Source organism: Salvelinus sp. IW2-2015, linkage group LG14 (assembly GCF_002910315.2).
Source record: "Salvelinus sp. IW2-2015 linkage group LG14, ASM291031v2, whole genome shotgun sequence".
NCBI classification, from domain to species: Eukaryota; Metazoa; Chordata; class Actinopteri; order Salmoniformes; family Salmonidae; genus Salvelinus; species Salvelinus sp. IW2-2015.
The window spans coordinates 6,898,533-6,915,550 of NC_036854.1; the positions used below are offsets into that span (position 1 = coordinate 6,898,533).

Below are 17,018 nucleotides of genomic sequence, written 5' to 3' on the forward strand. Positions count from 1 at the left end.
ACTAGAGATTGTTTTCTATCCAATAGTAATAATAATATGCATATTGTACGAGCAAGAATTGAGTACGAGGCAGTTTAATTTGGAGACGCAAAATGTCGAAGTTGAAACAGCACCCCCTGTAGTGACAAGAAGTTGAGCTGAAATAAAAGATCACAGAAATGTTCTATATACTCCAAAAGCTTATTTCTCTCAAATTTTGTGCACAAATTTGTTTACATCCCTGCTAGTGAGAATTTCTCCTTTGCCAAGATAATCCATGAGGAGCATTTCTGTCTGTAATAAAGCCCTTTTGTGACGAAAACCTCATTCCGATTGGCTGGGTCCCGCTCCCCAGTGGGTGGGCCTATACCCTCCCAGGCCCACCCATGGCTGCGCCCCTGGCCTGTCATGTGAAATCCATAGAATTAGGCCAAACTAATACATTTCAATTGACTCATTTCCTACTATGAACTGTAACTCAGTAAATCCTTTGAAATTGTTGTACATTGCTTTTATATTTCTGTTCAGTATATGTGTGTGTATGTGGGGGAGTTTCTATTCATGTATCATTGACTCTCTCTGTTTAGGTGTACCAAGTGTCCATGACCCAACAGGACATGACAGCACTCTGAGAGGATATGTGCCTTATGACTCTACAGGTACGAGTGTGCGTTAGGGATGTTTTTGTCTCTATGCATGCATGGGCATGTGTATCAATTTTTGTGCGTAATTATAATCATACGTGTGTAGATTGACTTGGGATAATTAAAAGACTTCTTAGGGCTAGGCGTCCCGCTAGTGGGACAACTTCCGGTAAATAAATAATCATAAAAATGATGGATATTAAACATTTAGGTAAATATACGTTTCTTAAATCAGTTGGAAGCTTAAATTCTTGTTAATCTAACTGCACTGTCCGATTTACAGTAGCTTTTACAGCGAAAACATGCCATGCGATTGCTTGAGGACAGCGCCTCATGTCAAAATATTTTTCCGCCGGCATAGGTTTCATAAATTCACAAATAGCCATTAAATATTCACTTACTTTTTGAAAATATTCCTATGATTTGTCATCCAAAGGGTCCCAGCTATAACATGTAGTGTCGATTTGTTGGATAAAATCCATCTTTATATCCCAAAAAGTCTGTTTAGTTGGCGCCATCGATTTAAGTAATCGACTCGTTCAACATGCAGAGAAAGGAATCCGAAAATCTACCCCTAAACTTTGTTTCCACAAGTCAAAATACATTTCTATTTACTCTTCAGACACCCTAAATTGTAATCAAACTATAATATTTCTAACGGAAAGAAGTATGTTCAATAGGAAACCGATTTTAGCAGGTGTGTCCTGTCTTCATGGAGCACGCAAACACAAATTTCCAAGACTGTTTCCTTGTACTAAAACCGATATTTCTTATTCGTTTTGGAAGTTACAAGCCTGAAACATTGAACATAGACTGACACCCTGTGGAAGTCATAGGAATTGCATCCTGGGAGTTAATTTTAGTATGCTCTTACACTTGCCATTGAAAGAGGATGGTCTCTCTCTCAAAAAAAAAATTTCTGGTTGGTTTTTCTTTGGATTTTCTCCTACCTTGTCTATTGTGTTATATTCTCCTACATTATTTTAACATTTCTACAAACTTCAAAGGGTTTTCTTTCCAATGGTACCAATTGTATGCATATCCTGGCTTTAAGGTAGAGACAGAAATAGCTTAACAAAACAAGAATTTGAAAATGAACTTTTCTATCTCTCCTTACGCTAAAACACACCTCTCTTATAGTATGTCCCATTCTCTGTCTAGACAGTGTTGTAATCCATCAATTTTTTTTAACTACAAGAAAGGATCCACTCGTCAAAGTGGTATATCAACATCTGAAAATACTCTCTGGCTAAACATAACTATGGCATTCCTAAATATACGATAGCAAAAATGTACACCGTCAAAACATGTATTATTTACATTTTTATCCATCTACACTACTGGTCAAAAGCTTGGGGGTCACTTAGAAATGTCCTTGTTTTTGAAAGAAAAGCACATTTTTGGTCAATTAAAATAACATCAAATCGATCAGAAATACAGCGTAGACATTGTTAATGTTGTAAATTACTATTGTAGCTGGAAACGGCTGATTTTTTAAATGGAATATCTACATAGGCATACAGAGGCAAATTATCAGCAACCATCACTCCTGTGTTCCAATGGCACGTTGTGTTATCTAATTTTAAAAGGCTAATTGATCAATAGAAAACCCTTTTGCCATTATGTTAGCACAGCTGAAAACTGTTCTGATTAAAGAAGCAATACAACTGGCCTTCTTTAGACTAGTTGAGTATCTGGAGCATTAGCATTTGTGGGTTCGATTACAGGCTCAAAATGGCCAGAAACAAAGACTTTCTCCTGAAACTCGTCAGTCTTTTCTTGTTTTGAGAAATTAAGGCTATTCAATGTGAGAAATCGCCAAGAAACTGAAGATCTGGTACAATGCTGTGTTCTACTCCTTTCAAAGAAAAGCGCAAACTGGCGCTAACCAGAATAGAAAGAGGAGTGGGAGGCCCCAGTGCACAACTGAGCAAGAGGACAAGTACATTAGAGTGTCTAGTTTGAGAAACAGACGCCTCACAAGTCCTCAACTGGCAGCTTCATTAAATAGTACCTGCAAAACACCAGTCTCAACATCAGTGAATAAGAGTCTCCGGGATGCTGGCCTTCTAGGCAGAGTTCCCCTGTCCAGTGTGTTCTTTTGCCCATCTTAATCTTTTATTTTTATTGGCCAGTCTGAGATATGGCTTTTTCTTTGCAACTCTGCTTAGGCAAAAGCCAGCATCCTGGAGTCGCTTCACTGTTGACGTTGAGACTATAGGTACATTAAGTATATAGGCTATTTGTATAGATTATCTAAAGATGTAGCCATATGTCGGTGTCTGTGTTTGCTCTCTCTAGCCACTAACACAGTGTACGACCCCCATTCCACCGCTGTGGTTGGTCCTCACTGCTCCCAGTCATACTACGGCTGCTGCCCTGATGGCCACACGTCCTCCGGTGGGCATAGAGGAGAGGAATGTCCTGCAGATGACTGCGTACGCACCCGGTAAGACCTAGGTGGCATCTGTTCAGTTGGGTTTAACTTTACATAACTTTAAGATAGAGATAACCTTGTGTAAAACAGACATGGCATGCAGAGGCTGATTATGACACAACTTGATGTTATTTTGACAGTCCAACTAGTGACATTGACATTCATGGATGCTGTCTTGAGTCCATGTTTCTGTCTCACCTACCTTTGTGCCTTTCCTTAACAGCTATCGGTTTGTTGTCTACCCTATATCTTACCTGTGTTTGTCTCTGGTTGTCAGGTACGGCTGCTGTCTGGATGGGGTGACACCTGCTCAGGGTCATAGAAGGGCAGGATGTCCTGATATTCACCCACTTGCGGTAAGAGCTGCCCACTACCCATTATGTCAAGACCACTCTTTGTCTTTCACAATCAAAAGCAGTCTATCCATCCCTTTAGATTGGAAAATCTCTCTCTCTCAAAGTAGATAATAAACAAAAGTGAAATAAACAATACAAAATTAACAGTAAACATTATTTTAGAACTTCTGTGAGTGTAAAGACATTTCAAATGTCATATTATGTCTATATACAGTGTTGTAAAGATGTGCAAATAGTTAAGTACAAAAGGGAAAATGAATACACAGAAATATGGCTCTCCATCTCTCTCAACCAGTCTTTTTCCAATTCAATTTAAGGGCTTTATTGGCATGGGAAACGTATGTTTACATTGCCAAAGCAAGTGAAATGGATAATAAACAAAACAATTAACAGTAAACATTACACTTCCAAAAGTTCCAAAAGAATAAAGACATTTCAAATGTCAAACTATTATTTATATATACAGTGTTGTAATGATGTGCAAATAGTTAAGGTACGAAAGGGAAAATAAATAAACATAGGTAGTATTGTTTATTAGTATAGGTAGTATTTACAATGTTTGTTCTTCACTGGTTGCTCTTTTCTTGTGGCAACAGGTCACATATCTTGCTGCTGTGACTGCCAACTGTGGTATTTCACCCAGTAGATATGAAAGTTTATCAAAATTGGATATGTTTTCAAATTCTTTGTGGGTTTGTGTAATCTGAGGGGAAATATGTGTCTCTAATATGGTCATACAATTGGCAGGAGGTTAGGAAGTGTAGCTCAGTTTCCACCTCATTTTGTGGGCAGTGTGCACATAGCCTGTCTTCTCTTGAGAGCCAGGTCTGCCTTCGGCGGCCTTTCTCAATAGCAAGGCTATGCTCACTGAGTATGTACATAATCAAAGATTTCAGGTATTCTGCCAGTGTGTACTCTCTGTTTAGGGCCAAAGAGCATTCTAGTTTGCACTGTTTTTGGTAAATTCTTTCCAATGTGTCAAGTAATTATCTTTTTGTTTTCTCATGATTTGGTTGGGTCTAATTGTGTTGCTGTCCTGTGGCTCTGTGAGGTCTATTTGTGTTTATGAACAGAATTCTGCATGCAGTCTCAATTTGGTGTTTGTCCCATTCGGTGAATTATTGGTTGGGTAGCGGACCCCAGACCTCACAACCATAAAGGGCGATGGGTTCTATAACTGATTCTAGTATTTTAGCCAAATCCTAATTGGTATGTCAAATTTGATGTTCCTTTTAATGGCATAGAATGCCCTTCTTGCCTTGTCTCTCAGCTCGTTCACAGCTCTCTCTCTTTCACTTTCTAGGACCACTCCGCTCCTGCTCAGTCTGGCCATATGTGTTCCCTGTCACATGACGCTGGACCCTGTGCCATTTGGACTTCCCGCTTCTACTACAACTCAGCCACTGGCAGTTGCACCCAGTTCTGGTTCGGCGGATGCCAGGGCAATGCCAACAACTTTGTCTCCAGGGACCATTGCCAAAGTAAGTGTGGCGGTGCCGTCGTGACACCGAGAGTGGCATCCCCACACGCACGGACCGTGAGGGTGAGGACAAGGGCATACCGTGTCCGGTCTTAAGAGACACAAGAAGAATGTGTTTCAGTGACACACACCGTATCCTTACAGGGGAAAGGAAAAATATGAAGCAATATGATTTACCTATTTAATCTGTGAATGAATGTCTTCCAAAATCTGACCTGCACCATTTCTCTGTTCTTTCTGTCATTGTTGATATCAATAAACTGAACAAATCTGTTGAATCATGGTGTCCTTCTTCTTGTATCATACACTTTTTATTTCGTTTTTACAGGGTTGAATAAAGTACCCAATTTTCATACTTGAGTAAAAGTAAAGATACCTTAATAGAAAATGACTAAAGTAAGTCACCCAGTAAAATACTACTTGAGAAAAATACAACGTATTTGGTTTTAAATATACTTAATATATCAAAAGTAAATGTTATTACTAAAACATAATAAAGTATCAAAATTAAAAGTATAATTTTAAATTCCTTTTTAAGAAAACCAGATGACGCTATTCTTGTTTTTATTTATTTACAGATAGCCAGGGGCACACTCTTATCACTCAGACAAAATTTACAAACAAAGCATGTGTTTAGTGAGTCCGCCAGATCAGGGGCAGTAGGGATGACCAGGGATATTATCTTGATAAGTGTGTCAATTGGACCATTGTCCTGTCCTGCTAACCATTCAAAATGTAAGGAGTACTTTTGGTTGTCAGGGAAAATGTATAGAGTAAAAAGTACATTATTGTCTTTAGGAATCTAGTGAAGTAAAAGTTGTCAAAAAGATAAAATAGTAAAGTATAGATACCCAAAAAAACGACTTAAGAAGTACTTTAAAGTATTTTTACACCACTGCCCTTTTACATTGAGACTGACCCCAGTTTATTAATGTTAAATAAAAGGTACAAAACACTTTTGACAAATTGGTGCTTTTACTTTGAAGTAGACATTGACCTTTTCTACCGGAAGAGAATCTACCTCTACTTCCTTTCTTTCCTTAACAGCTGCATTGCACGGGGATAGCAAAGCAATATAACAGCAAATTAAACACTGAATCTGCAAGTCTAGTTTGGAGACCAGAACAAACATGGTAAGAGTGATTTTTTATGGGAGTTTTTCTTCATATATTGCAAGATAAACTTTTATTCAATCATTTGGCTTACTGTAAGATAGCTTACTGTGGCTAGCACTAGCCCGAGCCACAGGGCTCTGGCATGAGCTGGCGAATTTACTAGCAACTACTATAGTTGCTAATTTGTCTAAATGGTATGAGCTAAATATAGCTACTAATGTTAGCCTGTGTATTATTAGGTAGGTAGGTCGGTCATGTTAAAGGGAAAAGCCACTCTTTTTTTTCACGGTTGATACAGTCCTAGTCTGACTTAATCAGGCTGTAATACACAATTAATTGGCATATACAGCAGGAAACTAATGACTGCAAAATCTTAAATGTTCCTTTCGAGCAAGAATGTTTAATAAAATAACATTTGAACTTTACCTGCTGTGGTGTTGGTCCTTCAGATGGTAAAAATTTGATACAAAAGTTTTGTGTACGTGCCTTCGGTCATGAGCAAACACTGTGCACACATACTAACTGAAGTCAGCAGGTATTTATATTGTTTTGAGCGTGTGCCTGGTGATAGAAATGTCAACTTCAGGACCAGCATGCTAAAAGTCAGGTCAAAAATACATTCCTGTTATTGTCTCAAATTTCAACCATCTTAAGGACCAACACCACAGACAACCGGTAGTGTGTAAAGATGTTATTTTATTAAACGAACAAGGAACATATACATGATTTTGTAGTCATTAGTTTCAGGCTGTATATACCAATTAATTGTGTATAACAGCCTGATTAATCAGGCTAATAAAGGAGAAGATGGGGGAGGAGCAGGTGGGCTGAGAACAGAGGAGAATTAAAAACAAGGAGATCAAAAGAACTCATCCAAAGGGCTTTCACTTCTCAAACATGGCAGAAAGCTTACACAATATGATGCCCCATCACCTTATTAATTCAATAACTTACTTAGATAACTATTGTTGTGACTATACTTTAATTAATCTGATGACTGCTATCTCTAAATAAATGTTTAATTGTTACCCAATTTAAAAAAATATATATATATAATTTAAAAAATGAATCATGTAACAATTAACTCATTAGGATTTGGGGACCCACGAAATAGGTTATTTAAATAGTTACCACCTCCCGAATTAAACTCTAGAAGGTATATCTATTACATTGATGAACAGTCATCTTATTAATCATTACCTCATATCATTCTTAACAGGCGTAACCTTCTTGGATTTGCAAACACCCCAGCCTTACTCATGATTCGGTTCGAGACAAATTGGCTTATTTATTTACTAGCTAATTAAATAGCACAGAATAAACATACACCCTTAATACATGAGAAAAGGGTCCCTAGCGAACTCTTTTCATAACTCTGCTTGTTACGCAGAAAATGAATAGTGGGGGGAGAGAAAGAGGGACACTTATCGTGGATACATTTTAGAACTTTTCCCACAGTGTTAATATACTATGCACACGAACAGCTACCCGTTTGGAATAAGAAGTCGTGAATGTATTTACGTGTGAGTGCCTTTGTTTGCCGTCTCTCTGTCTGAACCAGGCCGCCTTAGGAAGGATGTGGGTTGGCCTTTCAGCGGCACGCTTGTAAGGCTCTGATTGTCCCGACAGGTTCTACTGTTGTTCAGTGGGTTAACTGCCTTGTTCAGGGTCAAATCGACAGATTCTTACCTTGTCAGCTCGGGGATTCGAACTAGCATCCTTTCGGTTACTGGCCCAACGCTCTAACCACTAGGCTACCTGCCGTGTGACATAGGTTGTGCACTCTGCAAACAATGTGTCCACTCAGACAATGAGAACAGCAAGATTGGAATAATAATAATAAATGCATTAAAAGAAATGACCGTAACCAAAGTAAAACATTGTAGATTATAAATGATAGGAATTAACAGTAAATGTCCTACTGGTGATATGTAATGGGGAATTTATATACACTAACAATCAAACGCAAACAATTCACACAATTAATTTATGAAACAATGAATGTGCACAATTCTGCGGGAGAGCGCATTCTGGAGAGAGAAGTGCATCTGGGCACATGGTCAATCCGACGTCTGCATTGACCATGCAGCATTTACGGCGATATGGCCTCAGCTAAAGTCAGGGCATTCACAATTATTGCACTTCGCAGAGCAGTGCAGCGCTGTTGTCAAGGAAGTGAGTTTGTTTATACAGGATGTACCACCCCCACCTACCGTCAACCAATCATGTCTTCAGTCCAGCTTTTGACATTATCGATCACAGTCTGCTGCTGGAAAATCGAATGTGTTATGGCTTTACACCGCCTTCATGTGGATGAAGAGTTACCTGTCTAACAGAACAGAGGGTGTTCTTTAATGGAAGCCTCTCAAACATAATCCGGGTAGAAGAAATTTTCCAGGGTAGCTGTTTAGGCCCCTCGAAAACGGCTTGTCTCTGTGTGACCTAGAGGCCGCAGTATGTTCAAAGCGTCATTAAATCACTACTAGTCATGCTTCATTCCGGGCCTGCTATTTGCACGGTCGCTGCGGTCAGCCAGAGCTACTGTAAATTTTTACTAATGACATGCCGCTGACTGAGTAAAGCCAGAGTGTCTATGTATGCGGATGACTCAACACTATACACGTCAGCTACTACAGCGACTGAAATGACAAACACTTTGAGCTGCTCTGCCTTAACACTCAAGGCAGGTCCAACAGGCCCTGGTTTTGTCGCACCTGGACTACTGTTCAGTCGTGTGGTCGGGTGCCACAAAAAGGGACTTGGGAAAATTGCAGTTGGCTCAGAACAGGGTGCGCACGGCTGGCCCTTAAAAGTACACGGAGAGCTAACATTAATGATATGCATTTCAACCTCTCATGGCTCAAAGTGGAAGAGAGATTGACTTCTTCATTACTTGTTTTTGTAAGAGGTGTTGACAAGCTGAAGGTACCGAGCTGTCTGTTTAAAATACTAGCACACAGCTCGGACACCCATACCCCACAAGACATGCCACCAGAGGTCTCTTCACAGTCCAAGTCCAGAACAGACTATGGGAGGCGCACAGTACTACATAGAGCCATGACTACATGGAACTCTCTACCATATCAAGTAACTGATGCAAGCAGTAGAATCAGATTTTTAAAGCAGGTAAAAATACACCTTATGGAACAGCGGGGACTGTGAAGCAACAAACATAGGCACAGACACATGCATACTAACACATAACATACGCACTATACACACACGTACACATGGATTTTGCATTGTAGATGTGTGGTAGTGGAGTGTGGGCCTGAGGGCATACACAAAGTGTGTTGTGAATTCTGTAACAAATGTATTATGTTTTTACAATTGTATAACTGCCTTAATTTTGCCGGACCGCAGGAAGAGTGCTAGTGTGGATCCATAATAAATACAAATGTCAAATGTGTTACTGCTCGACTAAACAATCTGTCGACCGACAACCAAACGATCGACCAGTCGTAGTCTGTGATAACTCTTCTTGTTTCTCTGTTTTGCAGTCACACACAATTCTGCTTGTCCAGCCAACAAAGAGACCAGAGGGGAGAACATATGCCGACTACGAGTCAGTCAACGAATGCATGGAGGGTGAGAGTCAATCTACAGACAGAGTGCAACCGTTTTTAAACCAAGAATTCCAACTGGCTAATACTTCCGGGGAATGCCTTGAGAAGCAGACCCCACAGACCAGACCGTGGTTTGGGAAGTGGATGGTAGAAGTTCAATTTGTCCTTATTTGTTAATTTTTTTCAATCTAAAGGCACAACCTAGATTTGAGCCAATTTCTAACGTAGCTGAGCATGTCATTACTACAACCTCGTGAAAATGACAAACTGACCCTTTCATCAAAAACGACGTTATAGCAAAGGAATGCCTTTGGTTTGACGACCTGCACATGCGCGACACAACCGTTAGATCAGATGATGTTTCTGCACATGAGCTTAGCTAGCTGACGTCGCTGTTTTGCTACAGTGTACCCTTTTGAACACGACCTTAATGTAAAAAATAAAGCGCACTGTGCCAGCAAATGGTTAAAAGCAGCAGGTGGCCATCAAATCAACTCTGACCAGAACATCTACATCAGGGTCCCCAACCCGCAGATCTGGCCCTACAAGTTTTCAGCGCTAAAGTTAAAATGTTTTAAAATATCTCGATTTGGTTGACATAAGACTGTACACGAGCAAATCAGCTCCAAGTGATTTTTCGCGTTTGGAAATCTGTTCCAAAGTATTCCCACACATACGAGATGTAATCGCATACAAATGTAAGCAAGGTTTGAAATGATTGTTTTAGTCAAATATATGTTTGGGCTTCTTGCAGTCAATTTGCAGTCTACAAATTATTTTATATGTTCCCGGCCTCCTGACCATCCGCTCAAGAAAAGGCTTGCGGCAGAATCTAGTTGATACCTTATCTACATGTTGACGTTCTACAACGTCACTGTTCGTCGGCACCCGCAGACGATCGCGCCGCCACACGCTGCGTTTAATAGTTTGTTGGCGAGGTGTTTTGTCCGTAACTTAAGTATTTTTCACATGTAGTTCTATGTCTCGCCCTGTGTCCCTCTTAATCAAGGTGTGTGTAAAATGTACGAGGAGCACCTGAAGAGGATGAACCCCAACAGTCCCTCCATCACCTATGACATCAGCCAGCTGTTTGACTTCATTGACGATTTGGCGGACCTCAGCTGTTTAGTGTAAGTAATACTGTACAACCTCACTGTTAAAGGGATAGTGCAATACCATTTTTATGTCTCTGCCTGCAGTTTGATGGAAGTTTGAGGTCGTTTCTGGGGCCATCGCTAATTAGCGTTAGTGTAATGACGAAGTCTACAGGAACAGCTAGTATGCTACCCCTAATGGTGTAGCTTAAACTTCACCTTGCTTACTAGAGTGCTAATCGAGCTAATACTATACTGCAGGATTGTACTCATTAGTCCACACTGTAGCAATACGGTTTGCAGTGTAAAATGAATACAAGCCTTTATCAGGTAATCCCTCCCCGTTTCGTTCCTAGTGAATACGACCCTGTTCTATCCAGTCATTTCACAGCTCTGAGGAGCTGTCAAAAGTGGCCAAGGTTTAGGGGGCTAGGGGTCAACTTTAGATTGGGACTAAGAATTGCCTTCTGTTTTCACCCCAGTAATAATGAGGTCCAGTAGGCTATTTGACCCTAAGGCTTCATCTCATGAGAACAAAGTTATGTTATTGACATGTCTCTCCTGGGTCGTATTCAAAATGTTTTGTGATAGAAAACTTGTTTCTTATTGGACAATTCAATGGGTGTAATCATTAGTCCAAACCCTTTCAAACAGTTGCATTTTGCAACGACAACGAGAGTTTCTATTGGACAAATTAAGGTAGGTCCCTCCCCGTTTCGTTATGTTTGGTTCCTAGTGAATACACCCCAGGTATTTCCTCCCAAGTGTCTTTTTTTTCTTCTTGCATTTGTTGTCTAATGAATACGAACCACCTCCTCTCCATCCAGATACCGGGCGGACACTCAGACATACCAGCCGTACAACAAAGACTGGATCAAGGAGAAGATCTACGTGCTGCTGCGGCGTCAAGCCCAACAAGCTGGGAAGTAAAGACAGGAAGGGAAAGAGCCAAGAGGTTGTCCCCTTTGCACAGCTCTAGGATCAGTTTACTCCGCCCTGAAATGAAAACCACTAGGAAGTGAAAAGCCCAAACTGATTCGGGACTAGTACATAGGGGCAACTTCATCCTTGGCTTTTTGGTAGAGGTTGTAAAGAGGGAGGGGGACAGTGGCCCTTTTAGAATACACAGCGTGCATTCACCCTCCCTTGAGATAATCACAGATCTAGAAGTGATTGGATAGATGAGAGCAAGGTTATCAACCTGTTGCTTTCACCAATTCAACTGAATCTGATCATTGATTACTCCAAGGAAGGGAGGAAAGTATTCGAACGGCGACAGTGATCTATGGGCGGGGAGACAAGCCTATAATTTGTTTGGGTCTATTCTTTGTCGGAGTGGCTAATTGATTGAAGGATAAATGTATTGGTAAAGATGGGTCTTTTGAACAAAAGAAACTAGACAAGGTTACATGAACTAAAAACAGGACAACTATTTTTGTATTGTTTCTTTCATTAAATGTCCATTTCTGTTCAAGGAGGAGGGTTATGAGGAGTGTGACTTTGCTTTGTTTTTTAATGAAAAGTAGGGGAGAGTTGAATTGAAACATGCCACTGATGGTGTCAGTTAAGGGTGTAATATGGTCATTTTGTAACATTGACGAATGTGATTTACCTGAAATGCTGATTATTAATTTAGGGTGAATTATGTTGGCTTTATTTTCCATATTTGCACCTCTTGCTACCATTTTTATTTTAGACCTGTGAAATCCTGTTTTTGTAAACTTGATATTTGGAATTTCTGATTTCATGTTCTCTGGTAATTGCTTTTTCTCTGAATACAGGAAATAAACTTTTCTGATTTTATTTGGAGTGTTTTACTGGAAGCATATCAATACACTACTGTACGAGTGCATCTGTTTATTTACTGAGAAGATGTGAACAAGTTCTACTACACCGGCTCTGACGCTCGTCGGCTGTGGCAGGGCTTGCAAACTATTAGACTACAAAGGGAAGCACAGCCGAGAGCTTTCCAGTGACACGAGCCTACCAGACGAGCTAAATAACTTCTATGCTCGCTTCAAGGCAAGTAACACTGAAACATGCGTGAGAGCATCAGCTGTTCTGACGACTGTGTGATCACGTGTCTGTCTAACCAGACACCTAGGTATTTGTAGTTGTCCACATATTCTAAGTCAGAACCGTCCAGAGTTGTGATACTAGTCGGGCGGGAGGGTGTGGGCAGCAATCGGTTGAAGAGCATGCACTTAGTTTTACTTGCATTTAAAAGCAGTTGGAGGCCTCGGAAGGAGTGTTATGGCATTGAAGCTCGTTTGGAGGTTTGTTAGCAGTGTCGAAAGAAGTTTCAGATGTATACAGAATGGTGTCATCTGCGTAGAGGTGGATCAGAGAATCACCAGCAGCAAGAGTGACAATAATATATAAAGAGAAAAGTCGGCCCGAGATTTGAACCCTGTGGCACCCCCATAGAGACTGCCAGAGGTCCGGACAACAGGCCCTCCAATTTGACACACTGAACTCTGTCTGAGAAGTAGTTGGTGAACCAGGCGAGGCAATCATTTGAGAAGCCGAGGCAATTGAGTCTGCCGATAAGAATGAGGTGATTCAGAGTCGAAAGTCTTGGCCAGGTCGATGAAGACTGCTGCACAGTACTGTCTTTTATCGATGGCGGTTATATCGTTTAGGACCTTGAGCGTGGCTGACGTGCACCCATAACCAGCTCGGAAACCAAATTGCATAGTGGAGAAGGTACGGTGGGATTCGAAATGGTCGGTGATCTGTTTGTTAACTTGGCTTTCAAACATTTTAGAAAGGCAGGCCAGGATGGATATAGGTCTATAACAGTTTGGGTCTAGAGTGTCTCCCCCTTTGAAGAGGGGGATGACCGTGGCAGATTTCCAATCTTTGGGGATCTCAGACAATACGAAAGAGAGGTGGAATAGGCTAGTAATAGGGGTTGCAACAATTTTGGCAGATAATTTTAGAGGGGTCCAGATTGTCTAGCCCAGCTGATTTGTAGGGATCCAGATTTTGCAGCTCTTTCAGGACATAAACTGTCTGGATTTTGGTGGAGAAGCGAGGGGGCTTGTCCAAGTTGCTGCAGGGGGTGCTGAGATGTTGGCCGGGGTAGCGGTAGCCAGGTGGAAAGCATGGCCAGCGGTAGAAAAATGCTTAATGAAATTATTGATTGTAGTAGATTTATCGGTGGTGACAGTGTTTCCTATCCTCATTGCAGTGGGCAGCTGGGGTGCTCTCATTCTCCATGGACTTTAGTGTCCCAAACTTTTTGGAATTAGTGCTACAGGATGCTAATTTATGTTTAAAAAAGCTAGCCTTAGATTTCCTAACTGAGTATATTGGTTCCTGACTAACCTGAAAAGTTACATATCGCAGGGGTTATTCGATGCTAATGCACAACGCCACAGGATGTTTTTGTGCTGTCAAGGGGAGTCAAGTCTGGGGTGAACCAAGAGCTATATCTGTTCTTAGTTCTACATTTTTTTAATGGGGCATGCTTATTTAAGACAGTGAGGAAAGCACTTTTAAAGAGCAACCAGGCATCCTCTACTGACGGGATGAGGTCAATATCCTTCCAGGATACCCGGGCCAGGTCGATTAGAAAGGCCTGCTCGCTGAAGTGTTTTAGGGAGCGTTTGACAGTGATGAGGGCTGGTCGTTTGACCGCGGAACCATTACGCACGCAGGCAATGATCGCTGAGATCCTGGTTGTAGACAGCAGAGGTGTATTTAGAGGGCAAGTTGGTCAGGATGATATCTAAGAGGGTGCCCATGGTTATGGATTTAGGGTTGTACCTGGTAGGTTCCTTGATCATTTGTGTGAGATTGAGGGCATCTAGTTTAGATCCTAGGACGGCCGGGGTGTTAAGCATGTCCCAGTTTAGGTCACCTAACAGTACGAACTATGAAGATAGATGGGGGCAATCAATTCACATATGGTGTCCAGGGCACAGCTGGGGGCTGAGGGGGTTCTATAACAAGCGGCAACGGTGAGAGACTTGTTTCTGGAAAGGTGGATTTTTAAAAGTAGAAGCTCGAATTGTTTAGGCACAGACCTGGATAGTATGACAGAACTCTGCAGGATATCTCTGCAGTCGATTGCAACTCCGCCCCCTTTGGCAGTTCTATCTTGTCTGAAAATGTTATAGTTAGGGATGGAAATTTCAAGATTTTTGGTGGCCTTCTTAAGCCAGGATTCAGACACGGTTAGGACATCCGGGTTGGCAGAGTGTGCTAAAGTGGGGAATAAAACAAATTTAGGGAGGAGGCTTCTAATGTTAACATGCATGAAACCATGGCTTTTACGGTTACAGAAGTCAACAAATGAGAGCGCCTGGGGAATGAGAGTGGAGCTTGGGACTGCAGTGGTTAGCCTCTACATCACCAGAGGAACAGAAGAGGAGTAGGATAAGGATACGGCTAAAAGCTATAAGAACTGGTCGTCTAGTGTGTTCGGAGCAGAGAGTAAAAGGAGCAGATTTCTGGGAGTGGAAGAATAGATTCAAGGCATAATGTACAGACAAGGCCGCTAGCAGTGGCTAACTGACTACTAGCTAGTAGCTAGATAGCTGGTTAGCTTCTGATGGGGGTTCCTGTTCTAAAGTGTAAAAAATAGCAGATCCGTACCACATTGGGTGAGGCGGGTTGCAGGAGAGTGTGTTCAGTCCGTAGATGGAAATTGAGATTTAAAAAAATATGAAAAATATATATACATGGGACGGGACAAGACAAACAGACGTCCTACTGCTATGCCATCATCTTTATTGCACTCCACACTGCCCTTTCACACTTGGAGAAAGGGACACCTACGTATGTGAGAATGCTACTCATTGACTACAGCTCAGCATTCAACACCATAGTGCCCTCAAAGCTCATCACTAAGCTAAGGACCATGGGACTAAACACCTCCCTCTGCAACTGGATCCTGGACTTCCTGACGGCCTCCCCCAGGTAGTAAGGGTAGGTAACAACACATACGCCACGCTGATCCTCAACACTGGGGCCCCTCAAGGGTTCGTGCTCAGTCCCTTCCTGTACTCCCTGTTCACTTATGACTGGACGGCCAGGCACGACTCCAACACCATGATTAAGTTTGCTGATGACACAACAGTGGTAGGCCTGATCACTGTTAACAATGAGACAGACGATAGGGAGGAGGTCAGAGACCTGACCTTGTGGTGCAAGGACAACAACCTCTCCCTCAACGTGATCAAGACAAAGGAGATGCTTGTGGACTACAGGAAAAGGAGGACCGAGCACGCCCCCATTCTTATCGACGGGGCTGTAGTGGAGCAGATTGAGAGCTTCAAGTTCCTTGGCATCCACATCACCAACAAACTAACATGGTCCAAGCACACCAAGACAGTCGTGAAGGGGGCACGACATAACATATTCGCCCTCAGGAGACTGAAAAGATCTGGCATGGGTCCTCAGATCCTCAAAAAGTTCTACAGCTGCACCATCGAGAGCATCCTGACGGGTTGCATCAGTGCCTGGTATGGCAACTGCTCGGCCTCCGAACGCAAGGCACTACAGAGGGTAGTGCGTATGGCACAGTACATCACCGGGGCCAATCTTCCTGCCATCCAGGAGCTCTATACCAGGCGGTGTCAGAGGAAGGCCCTAAAAATTGTCAAAGACTCCAGCCACCCTGGTCATAGACTGTTCTCTCTGCTACTGCACGGCAAGCGGGTTTGGAGCGCCAAAGTCTAGGTCCAAGATGATTCTAAACAGCTTCTACCCCCAAGCCATAAGACTCCTGAACAGCTAATCAAATGGCTAACCAAACTATTTGCACATTGACTCTGTACCGGTACCCCCTGTATATAGTCCTGCTATTGTTATTTACTGCTGCTCTTTAATTATTTGTAATTCCTATCTCCTACTTTTTTAAAAGGTATTTTCATAACTGTATTGTTGGTTAAGGGCTTGTAAGTAAGGTTTTCACTGTAGTGTCTACACCTGATGTTCGGTGCATGTGACAAATACAATTCGATTTGAAGTGCATTTAAGACTCACAAATGAATTAAGAGATGGAGGAACATATTTGATTTGGTTAACTACCAGAGGATGAAAAATGGCATTCTCCAGGGAAGCCTGAATCTGAAAATAGTATCTTACAAATAATGTTTAATATATGTAGTAGTTATGAGTCCTTACCATTAGCTGGATATTTCTTCATATTTTGTCTTTTGCACAAAGTGCAGGGCCGCTTACAATTGGCCCAGGGTCGTCATGTTAAAATAAGAATTTGTTCTAACTGACTTGTCTAGTTAAATAAAACAATGCTCAGGCTCTTGTCTTCATCTTTTGAAAACTGTACTGTTGCTTTAAAATGTGTCAGGCTGCCCTGTTGTTGCTGTGCTGGAAAC

The 17,018-nt window shown here is 41.7% G+C and overlaps 2 protein-coding genes across 2 annotated transcripts in view; both read left to right on the forward strand.

The window, feature by feature from the left end:
* The window catches only part of paplnb (papilin b, proteoglycan-like sulfated glycoprotein), a 30,742-nt gene extending 25,637 nt beyond the window's left edge, over positions 1-5,105 (forward strand). The window contains exons 9-12 of the mRNA XM_070446760.1: positions 567-638; positions 2,925-3,072; positions 3,338-3,416; positions 4,720-5,105. Coding sequence (XP_070302861.1) covers positions 567-638; positions 2,925-3,072; positions 3,338-3,416; positions 4,720-4,992 — 572 coding nt within the window. The 3' untranslated portion in view covers positions 4,993-5,105. The remainder of the gene's footprint in view (positions 1-566; positions 639-2,924; positions 3,073-3,337; positions 3,417-4,719) is intronic.
* Positions 5,106-5,927: 822 nt separating this feature from the next.
* On the forward strand, positions 5,928-12,178 carry LOC111973237 (enhancer of rudimentary homolog). The gene is made up of 4 exons (XM_024000530.3): positions 5,928-6,029; positions 9,512-9,599; positions 10,587-10,707; positions 11,499-12,178. Exons 1-4 carry the CDS (start codon positions 6,027-6,029, stop codon positions 11,599-11,601), a joined length of 315 nt encoding a protein of 104 aa, XP_023856298.1. The 5' UTR covers positions 5,928-6,026; the 3' UTR covers positions 11,602-12,178.
* The last annotated feature ends 4,840 nt before the right edge of the window (positions 12,179-17,018 follow it).

Coding starts and splice junctions, on each gene's coding strand:
- LOC111973237 (XM_024000530.3), top strand. Junction 9,600..10,586: donor AGTCAACGAATGCATGGAGG/GTGAGAGTCAAT, acceptor CTCTTAATCAAG/GTGTGTGTAAAATGTACGAG. Junction 10,708..11,498: donor GCGGACCTCAGCTGTTTAGT/GTAAGTAATACT, acceptor CTCTCCATCCAG/ATACCGGGCGGACACTCAGA.